General features: G+C 51.5%; 1 protein-coding gene across 1 annotated transcript in view; it reads right to left on the bottom strand.

Annotated features, from left to right (window-relative positions):
- The window catches only part of LOC132588194 (cytochrome P450 2W1), a 38841-nt gene extending 15930 nt beyond the window's left edge, over positions 1 to 22911 (bottom strand). The window contains exons 1-4 of the mRNA XM_060260540.1: positions 22663 to 22911; positions 17601 to 17763; positions 14942 to 15091; positions 14122 to 14279 (exon numbers count right to left, since the gene is read on the bottom strand). Coding sequence (XP_060116523.1) covers positions 14122 to 14279; positions 14942 to 15091; positions 17601 to 17763; positions 22663 to 22860 — 669 coding nt within the window. The 5' untranslated portion in view covers positions 22861 to 22911. The remainder of the gene's footprint in view (positions 1 to 14121; positions 14280 to 14941; positions 15092 to 17600; positions 17764 to 22662) is intronic.
- Positions 22912 to 23190: the final 279 nt, after the last annotated feature.

Here is a 23190-nt window from a genome sequence, read left to right as displayed (position 1 = left end):
AAACCCGGTTCTCCCAGATAAGAGAGCTATGGCTGTCCCAAGGCCATTCCAGCAGCTGCAAGTGGAGGAGTGGGGAATCAAACCCGGTTCTCCCAGATAAGAGAGCTCTGGCTGACCCAAGGCCATTCCAGCAGGTGCAAGTGGAGGAGGGGGGAATCAAATCCGGTTCTTCCAGATAAGAGAGCTCTGGCTGACCCAAGGCCATTCCAGCAGGTGCAAGTGGAGGAGGGGGGAATCAAACCTGGTTCTTCCAGATAAGAGAGCTCGGCTGACCGAAGGCCATTCCAGCAGGTGCAAGTGGAGGAGGGGGGAATCAAACCCGGTTCTTCCAGATAAGAGAGCTCTGGCTGACCCAAGGCCATTCCAGCAGCTGCAAGTGGAGGAGTGGGGAATCAAACCCAGTTCTCCCAGATAAGAGAGCTATGACTGACCCAAGGCCATTCCAACAGTTGCAAGCGGAGGAGGGGGGAATCAAACCCGGTTCTCCCAGATAAGAGAGCTCTGGCTGACCCAAGGCCATTCCAGCAGGTGCAAGTGGAGGAGGGGGGAATCAAACCCAGTTCTCCCAGATAAGAGAGCTCTGGCTGACCCAAGGCCATTCCAGCAGGTGCAAGCGGAGGAGTGGGGAATCAAACCCGGTTCTCCCAGATAAGAGAGCTCTGGCTGACCCAAGGCCATTCCAGCAGGTGCAAGTGGAGGAGTGGGGAATCAAACCCAGTTCTCCCAGAAAAGAGAGCTATGACTGACCCAAGGCCATTCCAACAGTTGCAAGCGGAGGAGGGGGGAATCAAACCCGGTTCTCCCAGATAAGAGAGCTCTGGCTGACCCAAGGCCATTCCAGCAGGTGCAAGTGGAGGAGGGGGGAATCAAACCCGGTTCTCCCAGATAAGAGAGCTCTGGCTGACCCAAGGCCATTCCAGCAGGTGCAAGTGGAGGAGTGGGGAATCAAACCCAGTTCTCCCAGATAAGAGAGCTATGACTGACCCAAGGCCATTCCAACAGTTGCAAGCGGAGGAGGGGGGAATCAAACCCGGTTCTCCCAGATAAGAGAGCTCTGGCTGACCCAAGGCCATTCCAGCAGGTGCAAGTGGAGGAGTGGGGAATCAAACCAGGTTCTCCCAGATAAGAGAGCTCTGGCTGACCCAAGGCCATTCCAGCAGGTGCAAGTGGAGGAGTGGGGAATCAAACCCGGTTCTCCCAGATAAGAGACCTCTGGCTGACCCAAGGCCATTCCAGCAGGTGCAGGTGGAAGAGTGGGGAATCAAACCCGGTTCTCCCAGAAAGAGAGCTCTGGCTGACCCAAGGCCATTCCAGCAGGTGCAGGTGGAAGAGTGGGGAATCAAACCCGGTTCTCCCAGAAAGAGAGCTCTGGCTGACCCAAGGCCATTCCAGCAGGTGCAGGTGGAGGAGTGGGGAATCAAACCCGGTTCTCCCAGATAAGAGAGCTCTGGCTGACCCAAGGCCATTCCAGCAGGTGCAAGTGGAGGAGGGGGGAATCAAACCCGGTTCTCCCAGATAAGAGAGCTCTGGCTGACCCAAGGCCATTCCAGCAGGTGCAAGTGGAGGAGTGGGGAATCAAACCCGGTTCTCCCAGATAAGAGAGCTCTGGCTGACCCAAGGCCATTCCAGCAGCTGCAAGGGGAGGAGGGGGGAATCAAACCCGGTTCTCCCAGATAAGAGAGCTCTGGCTGACCCAAGGCCATTCCAGCAGGTGCAAGTGGAGGAGTGGGGAATCAAACCCGGTTCTCCCAGATAAGAGAGCTCTGGCTGACCCAAGGCCATTCCAGCAGGTGCAAGTGGAGGAGGGGGGAATCAAACCTGGTTCTCCCAGATAAGAGAGCTCTGGCTGACCCAAGGCCATCCCAGCAGCTGCAAGTGGAGGAGTGGGGAATCAAACCCGGTTCTTCCAGATAAGAGAGCTATGGCTGACCCAAGGCCATCCCAGCAGCTGCAAGTGGAGGAGTGGGGAATCAAACCTGGTTCTCCCAGATAAGAGAGCTCTGGCTGACCCAAGGCCATCCCAGCAGCTGCAAATGGAGGAGTGGGGAATCCAACCCGGTTCTCCCAGATAAGAGAGCTATGGCTGACCTAAGGCCATTTCAGCAGCTGCAAGTGGAGGAGTGGGGAATCAAACCCGGTTCTCCCAGATAAGAGAGCTCTGGCTGACCCAAGGCCATTCCAGCAGCTGCAAGCGGAGGAGTGGGGAATCAAACCCGGTTCTCCCAGATAAGAGAGCTCTGGCTGACCCAAGGCCATTCCAGCAGGTGCAAGTGGAGGAGTGGGGAATCAAACCCAGTTCTCCCAGAAAAGAGAGCTATGACTGACCCAAGGCCATTCCAACAGTTGCAAGCGGAGGAGGGGGGAATCAAACCCGGTTCTCCCAGATAAGAGAGCTCTGGCTGACCCAAGGCCATTCCAGCAGGTGCAAGTGGAGGAGGGGGGAATCAAACCCGGTTCTCCCAGATAAGAGAGCTCTGGCTGACCCAAGGCCATTCCAGCAGGTGCAAGTGGAGGAGTGGGGAATCAAACCCAGTTCTCCCAGATAAGAGAGCTATGACTGACCCAAGGCCATTCCAACAGTTGCAAGCGGAGGAGGGGGGAATCAAACCCGGTTCTCCCAGATAAGAGAGCTCTGGCTGACCCAAGGCCATTCCAGCAGGTGCAAGTGGAGGAGTGGGGAATCAAACCCGGTTCTCCCAGATAAGAGACCTCTGGCTGACCCAAGGCCATTCCAGCAGGTGCAGGTGGAAGAGTGGGGAATCAAACCCGGTTCTCCCAGAAAGAGAGCTCTGGCTGATCCAAGGCCATTCCAGCAGGTGCAGGTGGAAGAGTGGGGAATCAAACCCGGTTCTCCCAGAAAGAGAGCTCTGGCTGACCCAAGGCCATTCCAGCAGGTGCAGGTGGAGGAGTGGGGAATCAAACCCGGTTCTCCCAGATAAGAGAGCTCTGGCTGACCCAAGGCCATTCCAGCAGGTGCAAGTGGAGGAGGGGGGAATCAAACCCGGTTCTCCCAGATAAGAGAGCTCTGGCTGACCCAAGGCCATTCCAGCAGGTGCAAGTGGAGGAGTGGGGAATCAAACCCAGTTCTCCCAGATAAGAGAGCTCTGGCTGACCCAAGGCCATTCCAGCAGCTGCAAGGGGAGGAGGGGGGAATCAAACCCGGTTCTCCCAGATAAGAGAGCTCTGGCTGACCCAAGGCCATTCCAGCAGGTGTAAGTGGAGGAGTGGGGAATCAAACCCGGTTCTCCCAGATAAGAGAGCTCTGGCTGACCCAAGGCCATTCCAGCAGGTGCAAGTGGAGGAGGGGGGAATCAAACCTGGTTCTCCCAGATAAGAGAGCTCTGGCTGACCCAAGGCCATCCCAGCAGCTGCAAGTGGAGGCGTGGGGAATCAAACCCGGTTCTTCCAGATAAGAGAGCTATGGCTGACCCAAGGCCATCCCAGCAGCTGCAAGTGGAGGAGTGGGGAATCAAACCTGGTTCTCCCAGATAAGTGAGCTCTGGCTGACCCAAGGCCATCCCAGCAGCTGCAAATGGAGGAGTGGGGAATCCAACCCGGTTCTCCCAGATAAGAGAGCTATGGCTGACCTAAGGCCATTTCAGCAGCTGCAAGTGGAGGAGTGGGGAATCAAACCCGGTTCTCCCAGATAAGAGAGCTCTGGCTGACCCAAGGCCATTCCAGCAGCTGCAAGCGGAGGAGTGGGGAATCAAACCCGGTTCTCCCAGATAAGAGAGCTATGGCTGACCTAAGGCCATTCCAGCAGCTGCAAGCGGAGGAGTGGGGAATCCAACCCGGTTCTCCCAGATAAGAGAGCTCTGGCTGACCCAAGGCCATTCCAGCAGGTGCAAGTGGAGGAGTGGGGAATCAAACCCGGTTCTCCCAGATAAGAGAGCTCTGGCTGACCCAAGGCCATTCCAGCAGCTGCAAGTGGAGGAGGGGGGAATCAAACCCGGTTCTCCCAGATAAGAGAGCTATGGCTGACCCAAGGCCATTCCAGCAGGTGCAAGTGGAGGAGTAGGGAATCAAACCCGGTTCTCCCAGATAAGAGAGCTATGGCTGACCCAAGGCCATTCCAGCAGGTGCAAGTGGAGGAGTGGGGAATCAAACCCGGTTCTCCCAGATAAGAGAGCTCTGGCTGACCCAAGGCCATTCCAGCAGGTGCAAGTGGAGGAGTGGGGAATCAAACTCGGTTCTCACGGATGAGAGAGCTCTGGCTGACCCAAGGCCATTCCAGCAGCTGCAAGTGGAGGAGTGGGGAATCAAACCTGGTTCTCCCAGATAAGAGAGCTCTGGCTGACCCAAGGCCATTCCAGCAGCTGCAAGTGGAGGAGTGGGGAATCAAACCCGGTTCTCCCAGATAAGAGAGCTCTGGCTGACCCAAGGCCATTCCCGCAGCTGCAAGTGGAGGAGTGGGGAATCAAGCCCGGTTCTCCCAGATAAGAGAGCTCTGGCTGACCCAAGGCCATTCCAGCAGCTGCAAGTGGAGGAGTGGGGAATCAAACCCAGTTCTCCCAGATAAGAGAGCTATGGCTGACCCAAGGCCATTCCCGCAGCTGCAAGTGTAGGAGTGGGGAATCAAACCCGGTTCTCCCAGGTAAGAGAGCTCTGGCTGACCCAAGGCCATTCCAGCAGCTGCAAGTGGAGGAGTGGGGAATCAAACCCGGTTCTCCCAGGTAAGAGAGCTATGGCTGACCCAAGGCCATTCCAGCAGCTGCAAGTGGAGGAGTGGGGAATCAAACCCGGTTCTCCCAGATAAGAGAGCTATGGCTGACCCAAGGCCATTCCAGCAGCTGCAAGTGGAGGAGTGGGGAATCAATCTGGTTCTCCCAGATAAGAGAGCTATGACTGACCCAAGGCCGTTCCAACAGTTGCAAGCGGAGGAGTGGAGAATCAAACCCGGTTCTCCCAGATAAGAGAGCTGTGGCTGACCCAAGGCCATTCCAGCAGCTGCAAGTGGAGGAGTGGGGAATCAAACCCGGTTCTCCCAGAAAGAGAGCTATGACTGACCCAAGGCCGTTCCAACAGTTGCAAGTGGAGGAGTGGGGAATCAAACCCGGTTCTCCCAGATAAGAGAGCTCTGGCTGACCCAAGGCCATTCCAGCAGCTGCAAGTGGAGGAGTGGGGAATCCAAGCTGGTTCTCCCAGATAAGAGAGCTCTGGCTGACCCAAGGCCATTCCAGCAGCTGCAAGTGGAGGAGTGGGGAATCAAACCCGGTTCTCCCAGATAAGAGAGCTCTGGCTGACCCAAGGCCATTCCAGCAGCTGCAAGTGGAGGAGTGGGGAATCAAACCCGGTTCTCCCAGATAAGAGAGCTCTGGCTGACCCAAGGCCATTCCAGCAGCTGCAAGTGGAGGAGTGGGGAATCCAAGCTGGTTCTCCCAGATAAGAGAGCTCTGGCTGACCCAAGGCCATTCCAGCAGCTGCAAGTGGAGGAGTGGGGAATCAAACCCGGTTCTCCCAGATAAGAGAGATATGGCTGACCCAAGGCCATTCCAGCAGCTGCAAGAGGAGGAGGGGGGAATCAAACCCGGTTCTCCCAGATAAGAGAGCTCTGGCTGACCCAAGGCAGGTTGTGACAAGCAGAATTAAACTCCAATGGGAGTTCCGGCCATCACATTTAACCCTAGCCGCTCCGAGCTGACTTCAGGTGTAGCAGGGTATCAATCAACAGAAATAAATAAATAAATAAATAAAACAAAGGGACCGACCGCACATCTTTTAAATGCCTTCCCTCCATTGGAAATAATATGGGATTGGGGCACCTTCTTTCGGGGCTCATAGAATTGGACCCCTTGGTCCAATCTTTCTGAAACTTGGGTATTAATTTGAGGAGAGGCACTGGAAGCTATGCTGCAAATCTGGCGCCTGTACTTTAAAAAACAGACCCCCCCCCTCCCGGGGCCTGGATACCTGCAGATCAATTCTCTATTACATCATATGGGAATTGGTCTGCATAGGGAATAATGGAGTGCCCAGCAGACATTTCTCTCCACCCCCCTACCACGCTTTCTGATGACCCTGAGGCAGGGGGAGGGCCTCCAAACCGGGGGATCCCCGGCCCCTACCTGGCGATTGGCAACCCTACAACTGCCCCATGTTCTGGTATAGTGATGCAGTTCATGGACACAGTCATTGTTCCCACAGGGCCCGCACAGGGGGACGTGTGTTTAGATTGAGAACTCCTTCCAGCTGTCTCAAAAGGACACAATTCGAAGGTGACGTTTTGGAAAGGAGGGCTCAAGAAATCCCCCCCACCTCCGGTGAGGAAGTGGCCTCTGTTTCTTCGAAGAATCTCCAGGGAAACGAAGGGAGACTTCCAGACTTGTCTAGACACAGACTATAAATGTGAATTAAACGTACAATTAAGGAGCATTAAGGGTGCAGGGGAAGCAACGAAATGGCCTTTTAAAGGGGCGGGGGAGGCGACATAACAAAAGGGAGGGAAATAGAGACAGTCCACCCTCCTAGCATATAAAGAAATGGAATTCAGTCTTCCGCATGTTAGACCATCATTTTTTAAGGGCTGCGCTCATTACAAATCAATTACAGCTGGCCGACCCGGAAGCCTAACGCTTCCCAGCATAATAAACTTTGTTGGTTCTGATATTCCAGTAATCTACGAGCTCTGCAGAGGCAGATGGTAATGAACTGCAAGCAAATAAATGCAGACTCACTGCTCATATAACAGTGTTACTCCGGGATTTATGTAGACCAGAAGAAGAAGAAGACCGTAGATTTATACCCCACCCTTCTCTCTGAATCAGAGTCTCAGAGCAGCTTACAATCTCCTTTATCTTCCTCCCCCACAAGAGACACCCTGTGAGGTGGGTGGGGCTGGAGAGGGCTCTCACAGCAGCTGCCCTTTCAAGGACAACTCCTGTGATAGCTACAGCTGACCCAAGGCCATTCCAGCAGCTGCAAGTGGAGGAGTGGGGAATCAAACCCGGTTCTCCCAGATAAGAGAGCTATGGCTGTCCCAAGGCCATTCCAGAAGCTGCAAGTGGAGGAAGGGGGAATCAAACCCAGTTCTCCCAGATAAGAGAGCTCTGGCTAACCCAAGGCCATTCCAGCAGGTGCAAGTGGAGGAGTGGGGAATCAAACCCGGTTCTCCCAGATAAGAGAGCTATGGCTGACCCAAGGCCATTCCAGCAGGTGCAAGCGGAGGAGTGGGGAATCAAACCCGGTTCTCCCAGATAAGAGAGCTATGGCTGACCCAAGGCCATTCCAGCAGGTGCAAGCGGAGGAGTGGGGAATCAAACCCGGTTCTCCCAGATAAGAGAGCTATGGCTAACCCAAGGCCATTCCAGCAGGTGCAAGTGGAGGAGTGGGGAATCAAACCCGGTTCTCCCAGGTGAGAGAGCTATGGCTGACCCAAGGCCATTCCAGAAGCTGCAAGTGGAGGAGGGGGGAATCAAACCCGGTTCTCCCAGATAAGAGAGCTCTGGCTGACCCAAGGCCATTCCCGCAGCTGCAAGTGTAGGAGTGGGGAATCAAACCCGGTTCTCCCAGGTAAGAGAGCTCTGGCTGACCCAAGGCCATTCCAGCAGCTGCAAGTGGAGGAGTGGGGAATCAAACCCGGTTCTCCCAGGTAAGAGAGCTATGGCTGACCCAAGGCCATTCCAGCAGCTGCAAGTGGAGGAGTGGGGAATCAAACCCGGTTCTCCCAGATAAGAGAGCTATGGCTGACCCAAGGCCATTCCAGCAGCTGCAAGTGGAGGAGTGGGGAATCAATCTGGTTCTCCCAGATAAGAGAGCTATGACTGACCCAAGGCCGTTCCAACAGTTGCAAGCGGAGGAGTGGAGAATCAAACCCGGTTCTCCCAGATAAGAGAGCTGTGGCTGACCCAAGGCCATTCCAGCAGCTGCAAGTGGAGGAGTGGGGAATCAAACCCGGTTCTCCCAGAAAGAGAGCTATGACTGACCCAAGGCCGTTCCAACAGTTGCAAGTGGAGGAGTGGGGAATCAAACCCGGTTCTCCCAGATAAGAGAGCTCTGGCTGACCCAAGGCCATTCCAGCAGCTGCAAGTGGAGGAGTGGGGAATCCAAGCTGGTTCTCCCAGATAAGAGAGCTCTGGCTGACCCAAGGCCATTCCAGCAGCTGCAAGTGGAGGAGTGGGGAATCAAACCCGGTTCTCCCAGATAAGAGAGCTCTGGCTGACCCAAGGCCATTCCAGCAGCTGCAAGTGGAGGAGTGGGGAATCAAACCCGGTTCTCCCAGATAAGAGAGCTCTGGCTGACCCAAGGCCATTCCAGCAGCTGCAAGTGGAGGAGTGGGGAATCCAAGCTGGTTCTCCCAGATAAGAGAGCTCTGGCTGACCCAAGGCCATTCCAGCAGCTGCAAGTGGAGGAGTGGGGAATCAAACCCGGTTCTCCCAGATAAGAGAGATATGGCTGACCCAAGGCCATTCCAGCAGCTGCAAGAGGAGGAGGGGGGAATCAAACCCGGTTCTCCCAGATAAGAGAGCTCTGGCTGACCCAAGGCAGGTTGTGACAAGCAGAATTAAACTCCAATGGGAGTTCCGGCCATCACATTTAACCCTAGCCGCTCCGAGCTGACTTCAGGTGTAGCAGGGTATCAATCAACAGAAATAAATAAATAAATAAATAAAACAAAGGGACCGACCGCACATCTTTTAAATGCCTTCCCTCCATTGGAAATAATATGGGATTGGGGCACCTTCTTTCGGGGCTCATAGAATTGGACCCCTTGGTCCAATCTTTCTGAAACTTGGGTATTAATTTGAGGAGAGGCACTGGAAGCTATGCTGCAAATCTGGCGCCTGTACTTTAAAAAACAGACCCCCCCCCTCCCGGGGCCTGGATACCTGCAGATCAATTCTCTATTACATCATATGGGAATTGGTCTGCATAGGGAATAATGGAGTGCCCAGCAGACATTTCTCTCCACCCCCCTACCACGCTTTCTGATGACCCTGAGGCAGGGGGAGGGCCTCCAAACCGGGGGATCCCCGGCCCCTACCTGGCGATTGGCAACCCTACAACTGCCCCATGTTCTGGTATAGTGATGCAGTTCATGGACACAGTCATTGTTCCCACAGGGCCCGCACAGGGGGACGTGTGTTTAGATTGAGAACTCCTTCCAGCTGTCTCAAAAGGACACAATTCGAAGGTGACGTTTTGGAAAGGAGGGCTCAAGAAATCCCCCCCACCTCCGGTGAGGAAGTGGCCTCTGTTTCTTCGAAGAATCTCCAGGGAAACGAAGGGAGACTTCCAGACTTGTCTAGACACAGACTATAAATGTGAATTAAACGTACAATTAAGGAGCATTAAGGGTGCAGGGGAAGCAACGAAATGGCCTTTTAAAGGGGCGGGGGAGGCGACATAACAAAAGGGAGGGAAATAGAGACAGTCCACCCTCCTAGCATATAAAGAAATGGAATTCAGTCTTCCGCATGTTAGACCATCATTTTTTAAGGGCTGCGCTCATTACAAATCAATTACAGCTGGCCGACCCGGAAGCCTAACGCTTCCCAGCATAATAAACTTTGTTGGTTCTGATATTCCAGTAATCTACGAGCTCTGCAGAGGCAGATGGTAATGAACTGCAAGCAAATAAATGCAGACTCACTGCTCATATAACAGTGTTACTCCGGGATTTATGTAGACCAGAAGAAGAAGAAGACCGTAGATTTATACCCCACCCTTCTCTCTGAATCAGAGTCTCAGAGCAGCTTACAATCTCCTTTATCTTCCTCCCCCACAAGAGACACCCTGTGAGGTGGGTGGGGCTGGAGAGGGCTCTCACAGCAGCTGCCCTTTCAAGGACAACTCCTGTGATAGCTACAGCTGACCCAAGGCCATTCCAGCAGCTGCAAGTGGAGGAGTGGGGAATCAAACCCGGTTCTCCCAGATAAGAGAGCTATGGCTGTCCCAAGGCCATTCCAGAAGCTGCAAGTGGAGGAAGGGGGAATCAAACCCAGTTCTCCCAGATAAGAGAGCTCTGGCTAACCCAAGGCCATTCCAGCAGGTGCAAGTGGAGGAGTGGGGAATCAAACCCGGTTCTCCCAGATAAGAGAGCTATGGCTGACCCAAGGCCATTCCAGCAGGTGCAAGCGGAGGAGTGGGGAATCAAACCCGGTTCTCCCAGATAAGAGAGCTATGGCTGACCCAAGGCCATTCCAGCAGGTGCAAGCGGAGGAGTGGGGAATCAAACCCGGTTCTCCCAGATAAGAGAGCTATGGCTAACCCAAGGCCATTCCAGCAGGTGCAAGTGGAGGAGTGGGGAATCAAACCCGGTTCTCCCAGGTGAGAGAGCTATGGCTGACCCAAGGCCATTCCAGCAGGTGCAAGCGGAGGAGTGGGGAATCAAACCCGGTTCTCCCAGATAAGAGAGCTATGGCTGTCCCAAGGCCATTCCAGAAGCTGCAAGTGGAGGAAGGGGGAATCAAACCTGGTTCTCCCAGATAAGAGAGCTCTGGCTGACCCAAGGCCATTCCAGCAGCTGCAAGTGGAGGAGTGGGGAATCAAACCCAGTTCTCCCAGATAAGAGAGCTATGGCTGTCCCAAGGCCATTCCAGAAGCTGCAAGTGGAGGAAGGGGGAATCAAACCTGGTTCTCCCAGATAAGAGAGCTGTGGCTGACCCAAGGCCATTCCAGCAGCTGTAAGTGGAGGAGTGGGGAATCAAACCTGGTTCTCCCAGATAAGAGAGCTCTGGCTGACCCAAGGCCATTCCAGAAGCTGCAAGTGGAGGAGGGGGGAATCAAACCCGGTTCTCCCAGATAAGAGAGCTATGGCTGACCCAAGGCCATTCCAGCAGCTGCAAGTGGAGGAGTGGGGAATCAAACCCGGTTCTCCCAGATAAGAGAGCTCTGGCTGACCCAAGGCCATTCCAGCAGCTGCAAGTGGAGGAGTGGGGAATCAAACCCGGTTCTCCCAGATAAGAGAGCTCTGGCTGACCCAAGGCCATTCCAGCAGGTGCAAGTGGAGGAGTGGGGAATCAAACCCGGTTCTCCCAGATAAGAGTCTGCGCACTTGACCACTACACCAAACTGAGCAGAACAATCTTGCAAAGCACGGGATGGATCCAACTTCCCATTACGGGAGGAAGGTCTGCTTTGTGTGGCTTTTCTCCACTGGGCCAAATTTAAATTTTGAGATCAGAGAGCATTTGCCATCTGTGTGCGGGTCGGATGTTGACAACCGCAAGCCCTGTAAAGTACCGGAGTAACTGGAGGCCATCTTATTGGTTCCTTTAGCTGTTTCTATCCCACATCATTCTCCCCTCCTCCATTTTATCCTCACAACAAACGCCAGCCCTGAGATCAGGCAAAAGAGTTTCCATGACCGAGGGTGGGGATTTGAAACTGGGTCTCCAAAGGTGCCCACAAGACTAGTCTAATTTTAACCACAACAAAATGTTGTCGTTGTTTTTTTAAAAAAACAGAAACACACAGGAGCGCGGTTCCGGCTGGCTTGGTGTCAGGGGGTGTGGCCTACTATGCAAATGAGTTCCTGCCGGTCTTTTTCTACAGAAAAGCCCTGTGTGAAACAAGGGTGACATCAAGGGTGTGGCCTAATATGCAAATGAGTTCATGTCGGTCTTTCTCTACAGAAAAGCCCTGTGTGAAACAAGGGTGACGTTGAGGGTGTGGCCTAATATGCAAATGAGTTCCTGCCGTGCTTTTTCTGCATAAAAAGCTCTGAAAATGGCCATTTGATTTCAACGGCTGGCTGAAGACACACACATCCAGAAACACTGAAAACTTTACACCAGATTATAACAATGAAGATTTATGGGTGACTGCAGTTACCACGCAAAGGGATCTGTAGCTTACTTTATATGCTTACATCAAACCACACAATATAGGAGATAACACCTGGAAAAAAATTAGAAACCCAGTAGTACCTTTAACTCCCACTCTGTTCTACTCTGCTTCTGACCAACACGGCTGCCCACCTGGATCTAACACCTGGAAAGGTACGTATTATTGACCACTGAGGTCATCTGACATGTTCATCAACTTTGAATGGGAAATTATGTAAAGCTGGTTCTGACCCTTAATGCAGCCTGATATTCATGCCCTATGTTTTTAATTTTACTATCGTGTACACCAGGAGGGTCAATCATGTGGCCTGAGGGCCGGATCAGGCCCCCAGAGGGCTCCTATCAGGCCCGCGAGCAACTCACTGTCATCTGCTTCCTTCTCTCTCTCTCTTGCTTCCTTCTGTGTCACAACTTGCTTTGCCAGGCTTGCTCAATCACACAGGAGCCATAGAGCAAAGCCTCTATTTTCTCCGTTGGCTGACCAGCGCATGAAGCAACTTATGTAGAAAACCTCGCAATGCCCAGCCATTTCATGTTTTCCCCTGGGTCTTGGGCTCAAAGCACTGACCATGAGATTTCTGTAATGAATGTCAATAAATCAAAAGTAGATTTGCAATACATATACCTGAACAACACCCTGAACAGCATACTCAAGATTGGTACAGCACAGACATTGTCTCCAGTTTTTGATGCAATTATTCAGAGCAAGGGGTGTCAATGATCAGAAACTGTTAAGTAAAATAATGCAAGAGTGCTAATTGTTTAAGCATATTTCACTTTCAGTTTTTAAAAAATCTTTAATTGTCTGTGTCCTTTATAAAGTCTATCTCTCCGCTACCTGGCATACATTTTATGACACACATGGCCTGGCTCAACAAGGTCTCATTTATGACAGACCCGGCCATCATAACAAATGAGTTCGACACCCCTGGTGTACTTGTTGTCCAGTCGCACAGTCGAGTCCGACTCTTTGCGCCCCCCTGGACAAAGTCACGCCAGGCCCTCCTGTCTTCCACCATCCTCCGAAGTCTGCTCAAATTCGTGTTAGTTACATCAGTAACACTGTCCAGCCATCTCCTCTTTTGCCGTCCCCTTCTTCTTTTGCCTTCTGTCTTTCTCAGCATCAGGGTCTTCTCCAGGGAGTGCTCCCTTCTCGTTGGGTGGCCAAAGTCTTTGAGCTTCAGCTTCAGCATCTCACCTTCCAGGGAACAGTCTGGGTTGATTTCCCTCAGGACTGACTGATTGGATCTTCTTGCAGTCCAAGGGACTCTCAAGAGTCTTCTCCAGTGAGTTCTCCCTTCTCATTGGGTGGCCAAAGTATTTGAGCTTCAGCTTCAGCATCTGACCTTCCAGGGAACAGTCAGGGTTGATTTCCCTCAGGACTGACTGATTGGATCTTCTTGCAGTCCAAGGGACTCTCAAGAGTCTTCTCCAGGGACTGCTCCCTTCTCACTGGGTGGCCAAAGTCTTTGAGCTTCAGCTTCAGCATCTGACCTTCCAGGGAACAGTCTGGGTTGATTTCCCTCAGGTCTGACTGATTGGATCTTCTTGCAGTCCAAGGGACTCTCAAGAGTCTTCTCCAGTGAGTGCTCTCTTCTCATTTGGTGGCCAAAGTATTTGAACTTCAGCTTCAGCATCTCACCTTCCAGGGAACAGTCAGGGTTGATTTCCCTCAGGACTGACTGATTGCATCTTCTTGCAGTCCAAGGGACTCTCAAGAGTCTTCTCCAGGGACTGCTCCCTTCTCATTGGGTGGCCAAAGTCTTTGAGCTTCAGCTTCAGCATCTGACCTTCCAGGGAACAGTCAGGGTTGATTTCCCTTAGGACTGACTGATTGGATCTTCTTGCAGTCCAAGGGACTCTCAAGAGTCTTCTCCAGGGACTGCTCCCTTCTAATTGGGTGGCCAAAGTCTTTGAGCTTCAGCTTCAGCATCTGACCTTCCAGGGAACAGTCAGGGTTGATTTCCCTCAAGACTGACTGATTGGATCTTCTTGCAGTCCAAGGGACTCTCTCCGTGGTGTACACCATATAATAAATATTTATTTTGATATTATTTTATCTGCTGTAGTTTGACCCTCATAGCGTTCCCCCAGATCTTAGTCCGACGCTAACCACAACAAAGGGAGCTTTGACTCTTGAAAGCTGATGCCCTGAAAATCTTGGGTTTCTAAGGGGCTCTTGGACCTGAACCAGTTACAGTGAAGCCCGGCTCTCTCTCCCCTTCGCCAAAACGGCAGCCAAGATGTCGAGTTTCCAAACCCCACCCTCGGTAGACACAAATAGCAGAAGGATCTTTCCCTTTCCCCGTCGAAATATACAGACGAGCCTACTCACGTGTAAGTACGGGGAGCCCAGCAGGATCATTACTTCATCAATTAGCCTGAGCAGAGTGACGAAAGTCGGGTCGGCGTAATCAAACCTGTCCCCGAACAGCATGGTGAAGGTGATGTTTGTGGGAGCCGTGTTAAAGGACCTTAACTTAAAAGGTTCGCCTGGAAAAGAAGAAGGAATCGGATGCGAATGCAGGAGGCGATTTGGGTAAGTGGGTGGCTGCCAATGTTCCCTCTAAGCCAGGGGTCCTCAAACTACGGCCCTCGGGCCAGATGCGGCCCGCTGAGGACGTTTATGTGGCCCGCCGGGTTATGGCAAAATCAGACCGGAAGTGACGTTTGACCTAAACTCGCGTTAGCAATGCACACTTCCGGCACTGGGCTGAGGCGGCAGAGACAGAGTGTGAGGCGATACCGAGGTGAGGTGAGTTCCCAGGCTGTGGTGTGTGGTGTGGGGAAGGGAGAGAGATGCAGAAGACGGAGAACTGACGGCCCGCGGCCTTGTACAGTAACGGCAGCCATCACAACAGTCCGGCCCTCCAACACTCTGAGGGACAGTGAACTGGCCCCCTATTTAAAAAGTTTGAGGACCCCTGCTCTAAGCTGTGGGTGGAGTCTTGTGAGCAGGGATTCTACTTTGTGAGCTACTGGCGTTAAAGTTGTAAGCGACTGCATACATTAGTTTGCTCTGGGGCCATTTTTCCTGAGCCAAGACAAAAGCATGTGAGCCAGAAGCTAAAAAACTGAGCTGGCTCACACTGACTCAGTTTAGAGGGAACACTGGGGGCTGCCTCAGCAGAAGGGACTTGTAGGACACACCTCACCTTTAAAGGACTTGACCAGCTCAAGGAGGTAACGGAGCTCCTCCAGGATCCGTCCCTCTAGCGGTTTCTTCCCCATCCCGAGGTCCCGCAGGCTTGACATGGTGAATCGACGTGTTGTTCTCCACAGTTCCCCAGAAGAGAAGAACACACCTGAGGATGACATCGCTATAAATCAGCCTTCATTCAAAGGCAGCATTGATTGCTGTCCATCATCCGGGCTTTGTCTTGACTACTGCATTTTCTTCTACACAGGGCTGCCCTTGAAGACTGCACGGTCGGTTCAAAAGGCAGAAGCCAGGTTACCGCTAATGGTGGGCTGGGCCTTAAGGTTGCTAACTCTGGATTAATTAAATGCTTATAATGTTTAATGTAATTTTATCCATTTGTATAATTCAACCCTGAACCATGTTGTTAGCCGCCCTGAGCCTGCTCCGGCGGGGAGGGCGGGATACAAATAAAATTTGTTGTTGTTGTTGTTGTTGGATTAGGAAATTCCTGGAGATTTGGGAGTGGAGCCTCAGGAGGGCAGGGTTTTGGGACTGGCCGGATCTCTGTTGGTAAAATGCACTAGAGTTCCCCACTCCAAAGCAGCCATTTCTTCCCCAGGGGAGCTGATCGCTGTCATCTGTGTGGGCAAGCAATCCAGCTTGCTACCAGTTGAGTACCAGATCTGTTTCAGGGTCCTAGTTTTGACATTTCAAGCCTTATGTGGCCTGGGACCAACGTATCTATGGGACTGCCTCTCCCTATATGTGCCCCAAAGATCGTTACGATCCAACTCACACCTACTGACCATCCCTGGCCCGAAGGACATCTGACTTGCCTCAACCAGGGGCAGGGCCTTTTCGGCCTTGGCCTCGGCCTGGTGGAATCAGTTCCCTACAGAGATCTGAGCTCTTACTGAGTTACTACCTTTTCGTAGGGCCTGTAAAACGGAGCTATTCCTCCGGGCCTCTGGATGAGGCAGCGGGCGTCCTATCCCATCGGCTGGCCTTCTTTGCGGTGATACCATCTCTGCTGTGATACCATCTTACCATTCTCAATTAATGTATTTAGGCCTCCAGTATGTCATAAAATGTGCCCAACTGAGCCGCCATCTATAATTTGCTTATAATTTGCTTATAGTTTATTGTACTGTTTTATACTGTTCTGGTTTTAATTGTAAGCAGGGCTTTTTTTGTAGCGGGAACTCCTTTGCATATTAGGCCGCACCCCCTGATGTAGCCAATCCTCCTAGAGCTTACAGGGCTCTTAGTACAGGGCCTACTGTAAGCTGCAGGAGGATTGGCTACATCAGGGAGGTGGGGTCCAATATGCAAAGGAGTTCCTGTTACAAAAAAAGCCCTGGTTGCAAGTTTTAACTGTCATTTTATTATGTTGTTATCTGCCCTGAGCATCCAGTGCCTCCCCCCAAAATACCCCCCATGTTTCAAAAGGAGTGGACCAGGGGATCCAGTTCTATGAGCCCCCAAAGAAGGTGCCCCTATCCTGCCTAGGCGGGGAGAGCGGGGGATATATATATAAATAAATAAATAAAATAATAATAATAATAATTATTATTATTTCCTATGGAAGGAAGGCATTTAAAAAGGTGTGCGGTCCCTTTAAATGTGATGGGCAGAACTCCCTTCTGAGTTCAATTATCCTTGTCACACCTTTGTTCCTGGCTCCACCCCCAAAGTCTCCTTGCTCCACCCCAATGTCTCCTGACTCCACCCCCAAAGTCCCAGATATTTCTTGAATTAAGAACATAAGAACATAAGAGAAGCCATGTTGGATCAGGCCAACGGCCCATCAAGTCCAACACTCTGTGTCACAGAGTGGCAAAAAATGTTATATACACACATACACTGTGGCTAATAGCCACTGATGGACCTCTGCTCCATATTTTTATCTAAACCCCTCTTGAAGGTGGCTATACTTGTGGCCGCCACCACCTCCTGTGGCAGTGAATTCCACATGTTAATCACCCTTTGGGTGAAGAAGTACTTCCTTTTATCCGTTTTAACCTGTCTGCTCAGCAATTTCATCGAATGCCCACGAGTTCTTGTATTGTGAGAAAGGGAGAAAAGTACTTCTTTCTCTACTTTCTCCATTCCATGCATTATCTTGTAAACCTCTATCATGTCACCCCGCAGTCGACGTTTCTCCAAGCTAAAGAGTCCCAAGCGTTTCAACCTTTCTTCATAGGGAAAGTGCTCCAGCCCTTTAATCATTCTAGTTGCCCTTCTCTGCACCTTCTCTAAAGCTATAATATCCTTTTTGAGGTGCGGCGACCAGAACTGCACACAGTACTCCAAATGAGACCGCACCATCGATTTATACAGGGGCATTATGATACTGGCTGATTTGTTTTCAATTCCCTTCCTAATAATTCCCAGCATGGCATTGGCTTTTTTTATTGCAAACGCACACTGTCTTGACACTTTCAGTGAGTTATATTGGACTTGGCAACCCTACCCAGAACCCTCTCGGAGGAGTTTCCCTCAAGATACCGCTCTCAGTCCAAAGACAGGTTTAAGGAACAAGCCAAAAAATTGCTGGCTTTAATGCCACCCAAATTCTATCGCAGGAAACGGCCGCTTTCCCTTGCTTTGCCGCTACGGCCCAATGGAATGCAGAAAGAATATTCCGAACAGGCTGTCCCACGCGCTATTACCGTTTCCATGCTGGATCCGATAAAATATCGGGACAGGAGGCCTGTCCACAAACTCGTCGGCGTTGCTCAGAAGCGCTTCTTTGACTGCCTTGTAGCCCGTCAGCACCACGGCCTTCTGGAAACCCAAATGGACTGTGAAGACTGGGCCGTATTTTTCAGAAAGCTAGAAGAGAAACAAGAGTTTAATGACAAACGTTGGAAATGTAAAAAAGCACGAAGGTTCTTTCTACCATATGTGGTGGAGTTGTGAAAGAGCTAAAATGTTTTGGCAGATGATTCAGCAAGAGATTTCTAAGATCTTGGGATATGAGTTTAACAAAGTTGCAGAGACTTTTCTGTTGGGATAACAAATGGAAACATTTCCAAAAGAAGATAGAACTTTAATCTGGTACTTGATCTCAGCCGCTAGGACATTGTATGCGCAGCTGTGGAAGCAAGAAAAAATACCAAGAAATGGGATTGGATTATAAAAGTTACGACATGGAGTGAAATGGACAAATTAACAAGAATATTAAGAGACTATGATTTAGAAGTTTTTAAGACGGAGTGAAAAAAGTTTAGAAGTAGAAAAAGAGTGGAAAATAAAAGGACATTGGACAATTTTTGATAATGATTAAGTTTTAAAAAGAAGAAGAATATAAATTTTTGTTTTAATAGTTAAGGGTACCTTTAAATATTTGCTTTTTAAGTAAATAATGCCGGCGGGGGTCAAGTAACGGGGGGGAGGGGTGGGTAGAAAGTAATATATGGGGTAGATAAAAAAAGTTTTTAAAGATGTAAGATATAGATTTATTACCATATGTTACCAATAAAATTGTTTTAACAGGAAAAAAAAGAAGAAGAGTTTAATGACAAATGAGCGAAATGACATCCCGCTATGACCTGGGTAGCCCAAACTTGTCAGATCGTAGAAGCTAAGCAGAGTCAGCTCTTGCAAATACTTGGATGCGGGGCTTTTTTTGTAGCAAGAACTCCTTTGCATGTTAGGCCACACGCCCCTGATGTAGCCAATCCTCCTGGAGCTTGCAGTAGGCCCTGTGCTAAGAGCCCTGTAAGCTCTTGGAGGATTGGCTATATCAGAGGGGTGTGGCCAAATATGCAAAGGAGTTCCTGCTACAAAAATAGCCCTGCTTGGATGGGAGACCTCCTTGGAATACCAGCAGTCGGGAGGAGCGGGCAGGCTTTATTCTAAATATCCTCCATGACCCCGGCGAGGTTCAGTCACCAGAAATCACTATGACTCCCAGGAGCACACACACATGCATGTACACACAATACAACACACACACATACAAAGAGAAGTGGCATTCTATTGGTAGGATGAAGGGAACCTGGGGTCAAGACCCCACTCAGCTATGAAACAACCAGGGTGATCATGGACCAGCCAAGCCTACTTTGCAGGGTTGTTGTGAGGATAAAGGGAAGGATGGGAGAACATCTGGGAAGAAAGGTGGGCTAAAAAAAAGAGCTCCTTTGCATATTAGGCCACATACCCCTGATGTAGCCAGTTTGGTGTGTGGAGAGCCAGTTTGGTGTAGTGGTTAAGTATGCGGACTCTTATCTGGGAGAACCGGGTTTGATTCCCCACTCCTCCACTTGCACCTGCTGGAATGGCCTTGGGTCAGCCATAGCCCTGGCAGAGGTTGTCCTTGAAAGGGCAGCTGCTGTGAGAGCCCTCTCAGCCCCACCCACCTCACAGGGTGTCTGTTGTGGGGGAGGAAGGTAAAGGAGATTGTGAGCTGCTCTGGGACTCTTCGGAGTGGAGGGCGGGATATAAATCCAATATCATCATCATCATGAGGGATGGATCTGACATAAATGAAACCTTGCTGGGCCGGGCCCTGTGTGTCATAAAATGAAATGCCAGGTAGCAGAGATAAAAACTTTATAAAGGACACAAACACAAAGAGTTTTAAAAAACTTAAAATAAACCATGCTTAAAACATTAGCACTCACTGGTCTTAAAGGCGCTTTCTCTGGTATCTCTACTGTGTGATGCAAGGAACTGGGCAAAGGAAGCTCTGGCTCTTTCCTTCCTTTGCAAGGCAACAAAGAGGGGGAGGAGCCTCAGCCAATAGAAGGAAGAGAGGCTTGGCTCAGTAGCTCTGCCGTGTGACTGAGAGAGCCTGGCAAAGCAAGCTCTCCCTCTCCCCTTCCTCCCCAAGGAAGGAGCCTCAGCCAATGGAGAAAATAGAGGCTTTGCTCTGTAGCTCCTGTGCAGTTGAGCGAGCCTTGCAAAGCAAGCTGTGATGCAGAAGGAAGCAAGAGAGAGGGAGAAGGAAGATGACAGCAGTTGCTTGGGGGCCTGATTCAGCCCCTGGGCCTCATGTTTGACACCATTGACCTAGGGGATAATTTTCTACCATGGGGAGAAAGGTGAGGTAGGAATGAAGTAAATAAATAACTCAGGTGCTACTGGACCCACATTTAAAGAGATTTAAGATTTTGGTCTGCTGGACTTCTGATATAGTACCCGAGAATTTTAAAAATCACATCTGAACTTGGGAAGCATCTAAGCAGTGAAAAGATGATGATGATGATATTGGATTTATATCCCGCCCTCTACTCCAAAGAGTCTCAGAGCGGCTCACAATCTCCTTTTCCTTCCTCCCCCACAACAGACACCCTGTGAGGTGGGTGGGGCTGGAGAGGGCTCTCCCAGAAGCTGCCCTATCAAGGACAACCTCTGCCAGAGCTGTGGCTGACCCAAGGCCATTCCAGCAGCTGCAAGTGGAGGAGTGGGGAATCAAACCTGGTTCTCCCAGATAAGAGAGCTCTGGCTGACCCAAGGCCATTCCAGCAGCTGCAAGTGGAGGAGTGGGGAATCAAACCTGGTTCTCCCAGATAAGAGAGCTCTGGCGGACCCAAGGCCATTCCAGCAGCTGCAAGTGGAGGAGTGGGGAATCAAACCTGGTTCTCCCAGATAAGAGAGCTCTGGCTGACCCAAGGCCATTCCAGCAGCTGCAAGTGGAGGAGTGGGGAATCAAACCCGGTTCTCCCAGATAAGAGAGCGATGGCTGACCCAAGGCCATTCCAGCAGCTGCAAGTGGAGGAGTGGGGAATCAAACCTGGTTCTCCCAGATAAGAGAGCTCTGGCTGACCCAAGGCCATTCCAGCAGCTGCAAGTGGAGGAGTGGGGAATCAAACCTGGTTCTCCCAGATAAGAGAGCTCTGGCTGACCCAAGGCCATTCCAGCAGCTGCAAGTGGAGGAGTGGGGAATCAAACCTGGTTCTCCCAGATAAGAGAGCTCTGGCTGACCCAAGGCCATTCCAGCAGCTGCAAGTGGAGGAGTGGGGAATCAAACCCGGTTCTCCCAGATAAGAGAGCGATGGCTGACCCAAGGCCATTCCAGCAGCTGCAAGTGAAGGAGTGGGGAATCAAACCCGGTTCTCCCAGATAAGAGAGCGATGGCTGACCCAAGGCCATTCCAGCAGCTGCAAGTGGAGGAGTGGGGAATCAAATCCGGTTCTCTCCCAGATAAGAGAGCTCTGGCTGACCCAAGGCCATTCCAGCAGCTGCAAGTGGAGGAGTGGGGAATCAAACCCGGTTCTTCCAGATAAGAGAGCTCTGGCTGACCCAAGGCCATTCCAGCAGCTGCAAGTGGAGGAGTGGGGAATCAAACCCGGTTCTCCCAGATAAGAGAGCTCTGGCTGACCCAAGGCCATTCCAGCAGCTGCAAGTGGAGGAGTGGGGAATCAAACCCGGTTCTCCCAGATAAGAGAGCTCTGGCTGACCCAAGGCCATTCCAGCAGCTGCAAGTGGAGGAGTGGGGAATCAAACCCGGTTCTCCCAGATAAGAGAGCTCTGGCTGACCCAAGGCCATTCCAGCAGCTGCAAGTGGAGGAGTGGGGAATCAAACCGGGTTCTCCCAGATAAGAGAGCTCTGGCTGACCCAAGGCCATTCCAGCAGGTGCAAGTGGAGGAGTGGGGAATCAAACCCGGTTCTCCCAGATAAGAGAGCTCTGGCTGACCCAAGGCCATTCCAGCAGCTGCAAGTGGAGGAGTGGGGAATCAAACCCGGTTCTTCCAGATAAGAGAGCTCTGGCTGACCCAGGCCATGCTAGCAGGTGCAAGTGGAGGAGTGGGGAATCAAACCCGGTTCTCCCAGATAAGAGAGCTCGGCTGACCCAAGGCCATTCCAGCAACTGCAAGTGCAGGAGTGGGGAATCAAACCCGGTTCTCCCAGATAAGAGAGCTATGGCTGACCCAAGGCCATTCCAGCAGGTGCAAGTGGAGGAGAGGGGAATCAAACCCCGTTCTCCCAGATAAGAGAGCTGTGGCTGACCCAAGGCCATTCCAGCAGCTGCAAGTGGAGGAGTGGGGAATCAAACCCAGTTCTCCCATATAAGAGAGCTGTGGCTGACCCAAGGCCATTGCAGCAGCTGCAAGGGGAGGAGTGGGGAATCAAACCCGGTTCTCCCAGATAAGAGAGCTCTGGCTGACCCAAGGCCATTCCAGCAGCTGCAAGTGGAGGAGTGGGGAATCAAACCCGGTTCTTCCAGATAAGAGAGCTCTGGCTGACCCAGGCCATGCTAGCAGGTGCGAGTGGAGGAGTGGGGAATCAAACCCGGTTCTCCCAGATAAGAGAGCTCGGCTGACCCAAGGCCATTCCAGCAACTGCAAGTGCAGGAGTGGGGAATCAAACCCGGTTCTCCCAGATAAGAGAGCTATGGCTGACCCAAGGCCATTCCAGCAGGTGCAAGTGGAGGAGAGGGGAATCAAACCCGGTTCTCCCAGATAAGAGAGCTGTGGCTGACCCAAGGCCATTCCAGCAGCTGCAAGTGGAGGAGTGGGGAATCAAACCCAGTTCTCCCAGATAAGAGAGCTGTGGCTGACCCAAGGCCATTGCAGCAGCTGCAAGTGGAGGAGTGGGGAATCAAACCCGGTTCTCCCAGATAAGAGAGCTCTGGCTGACCCAAGGCCATGCTAGCAGGTGCAAGTGGAGGAGTGGGGAATCAAACCCGGTTCTTCGTGATAAGAGTCCGCACACTTAACCACTACACCAAACTGGCTCTCCAAAAGCTTTGAAAGGAAGTCAAAACAGGGGGTGGGGAGTCTTACCTTCATAAATGATTTATCTTGCCGCTTAATATTTATCAGGTGGAGATTACCAATGAGTGGGAGCGGAGGAGGGCCAGGAGGCAGGTTCCGAGAGGGTCTTCTGGAGCTCCTCAGATACAAGAGCAGGGCGAAGACCGCCAAGCCAAGGAGCACGAGCGTCTCGTACGGGCTGAGGAGGGCCAACCCCGAAGAAGCCATGTCCTGCTGGAGTCTGCAGCCGCTGGTTGAAAATGACAGAGAAGTCCGACCCTTGCGCTGTGGGAAAAAGCAATGCGCATTGGTTTGATTTATTAGTTTTGCCGCTCCCAACTCTACACCGCGGTCATCTTCTCTGTTCCCCCGGACATACCCACAGCTCCTCGAATAGAAACGGATTTGGCTGCAAGGGCTTCGGAGAGTCTCAATTTTTTTTAAAATTATGTTGCAACTAAGTGGAGAAAGGAAAATGCATCCCTGGTGATGATCCGGCCAAACCAAACAGTTTCCTCATCTTCCAACACAGGCAATTCTGTTTACTCCTCGCTATTA

The sequence above is a fragment of the Heteronotia binoei genome, chromosome 20 (assembly GCF_032191835.1).
Source record: "Heteronotia binoei isolate CCM8104 ecotype False Entrance Well chromosome 20, APGP_CSIRO_Hbin_v1, whole genome shotgun sequence".
NCBI classification, from domain to species: Eukaryota; Metazoa; Chordata; class Lepidosauria; order Squamata; family Gekkonidae; genus Heteronotia; species Heteronotia binoei.
The sequence above is the reverse complement of the archived record's forward strand: the minus strand, read 5'-3'. Positions and strand labels throughout refer to the sequence as shown.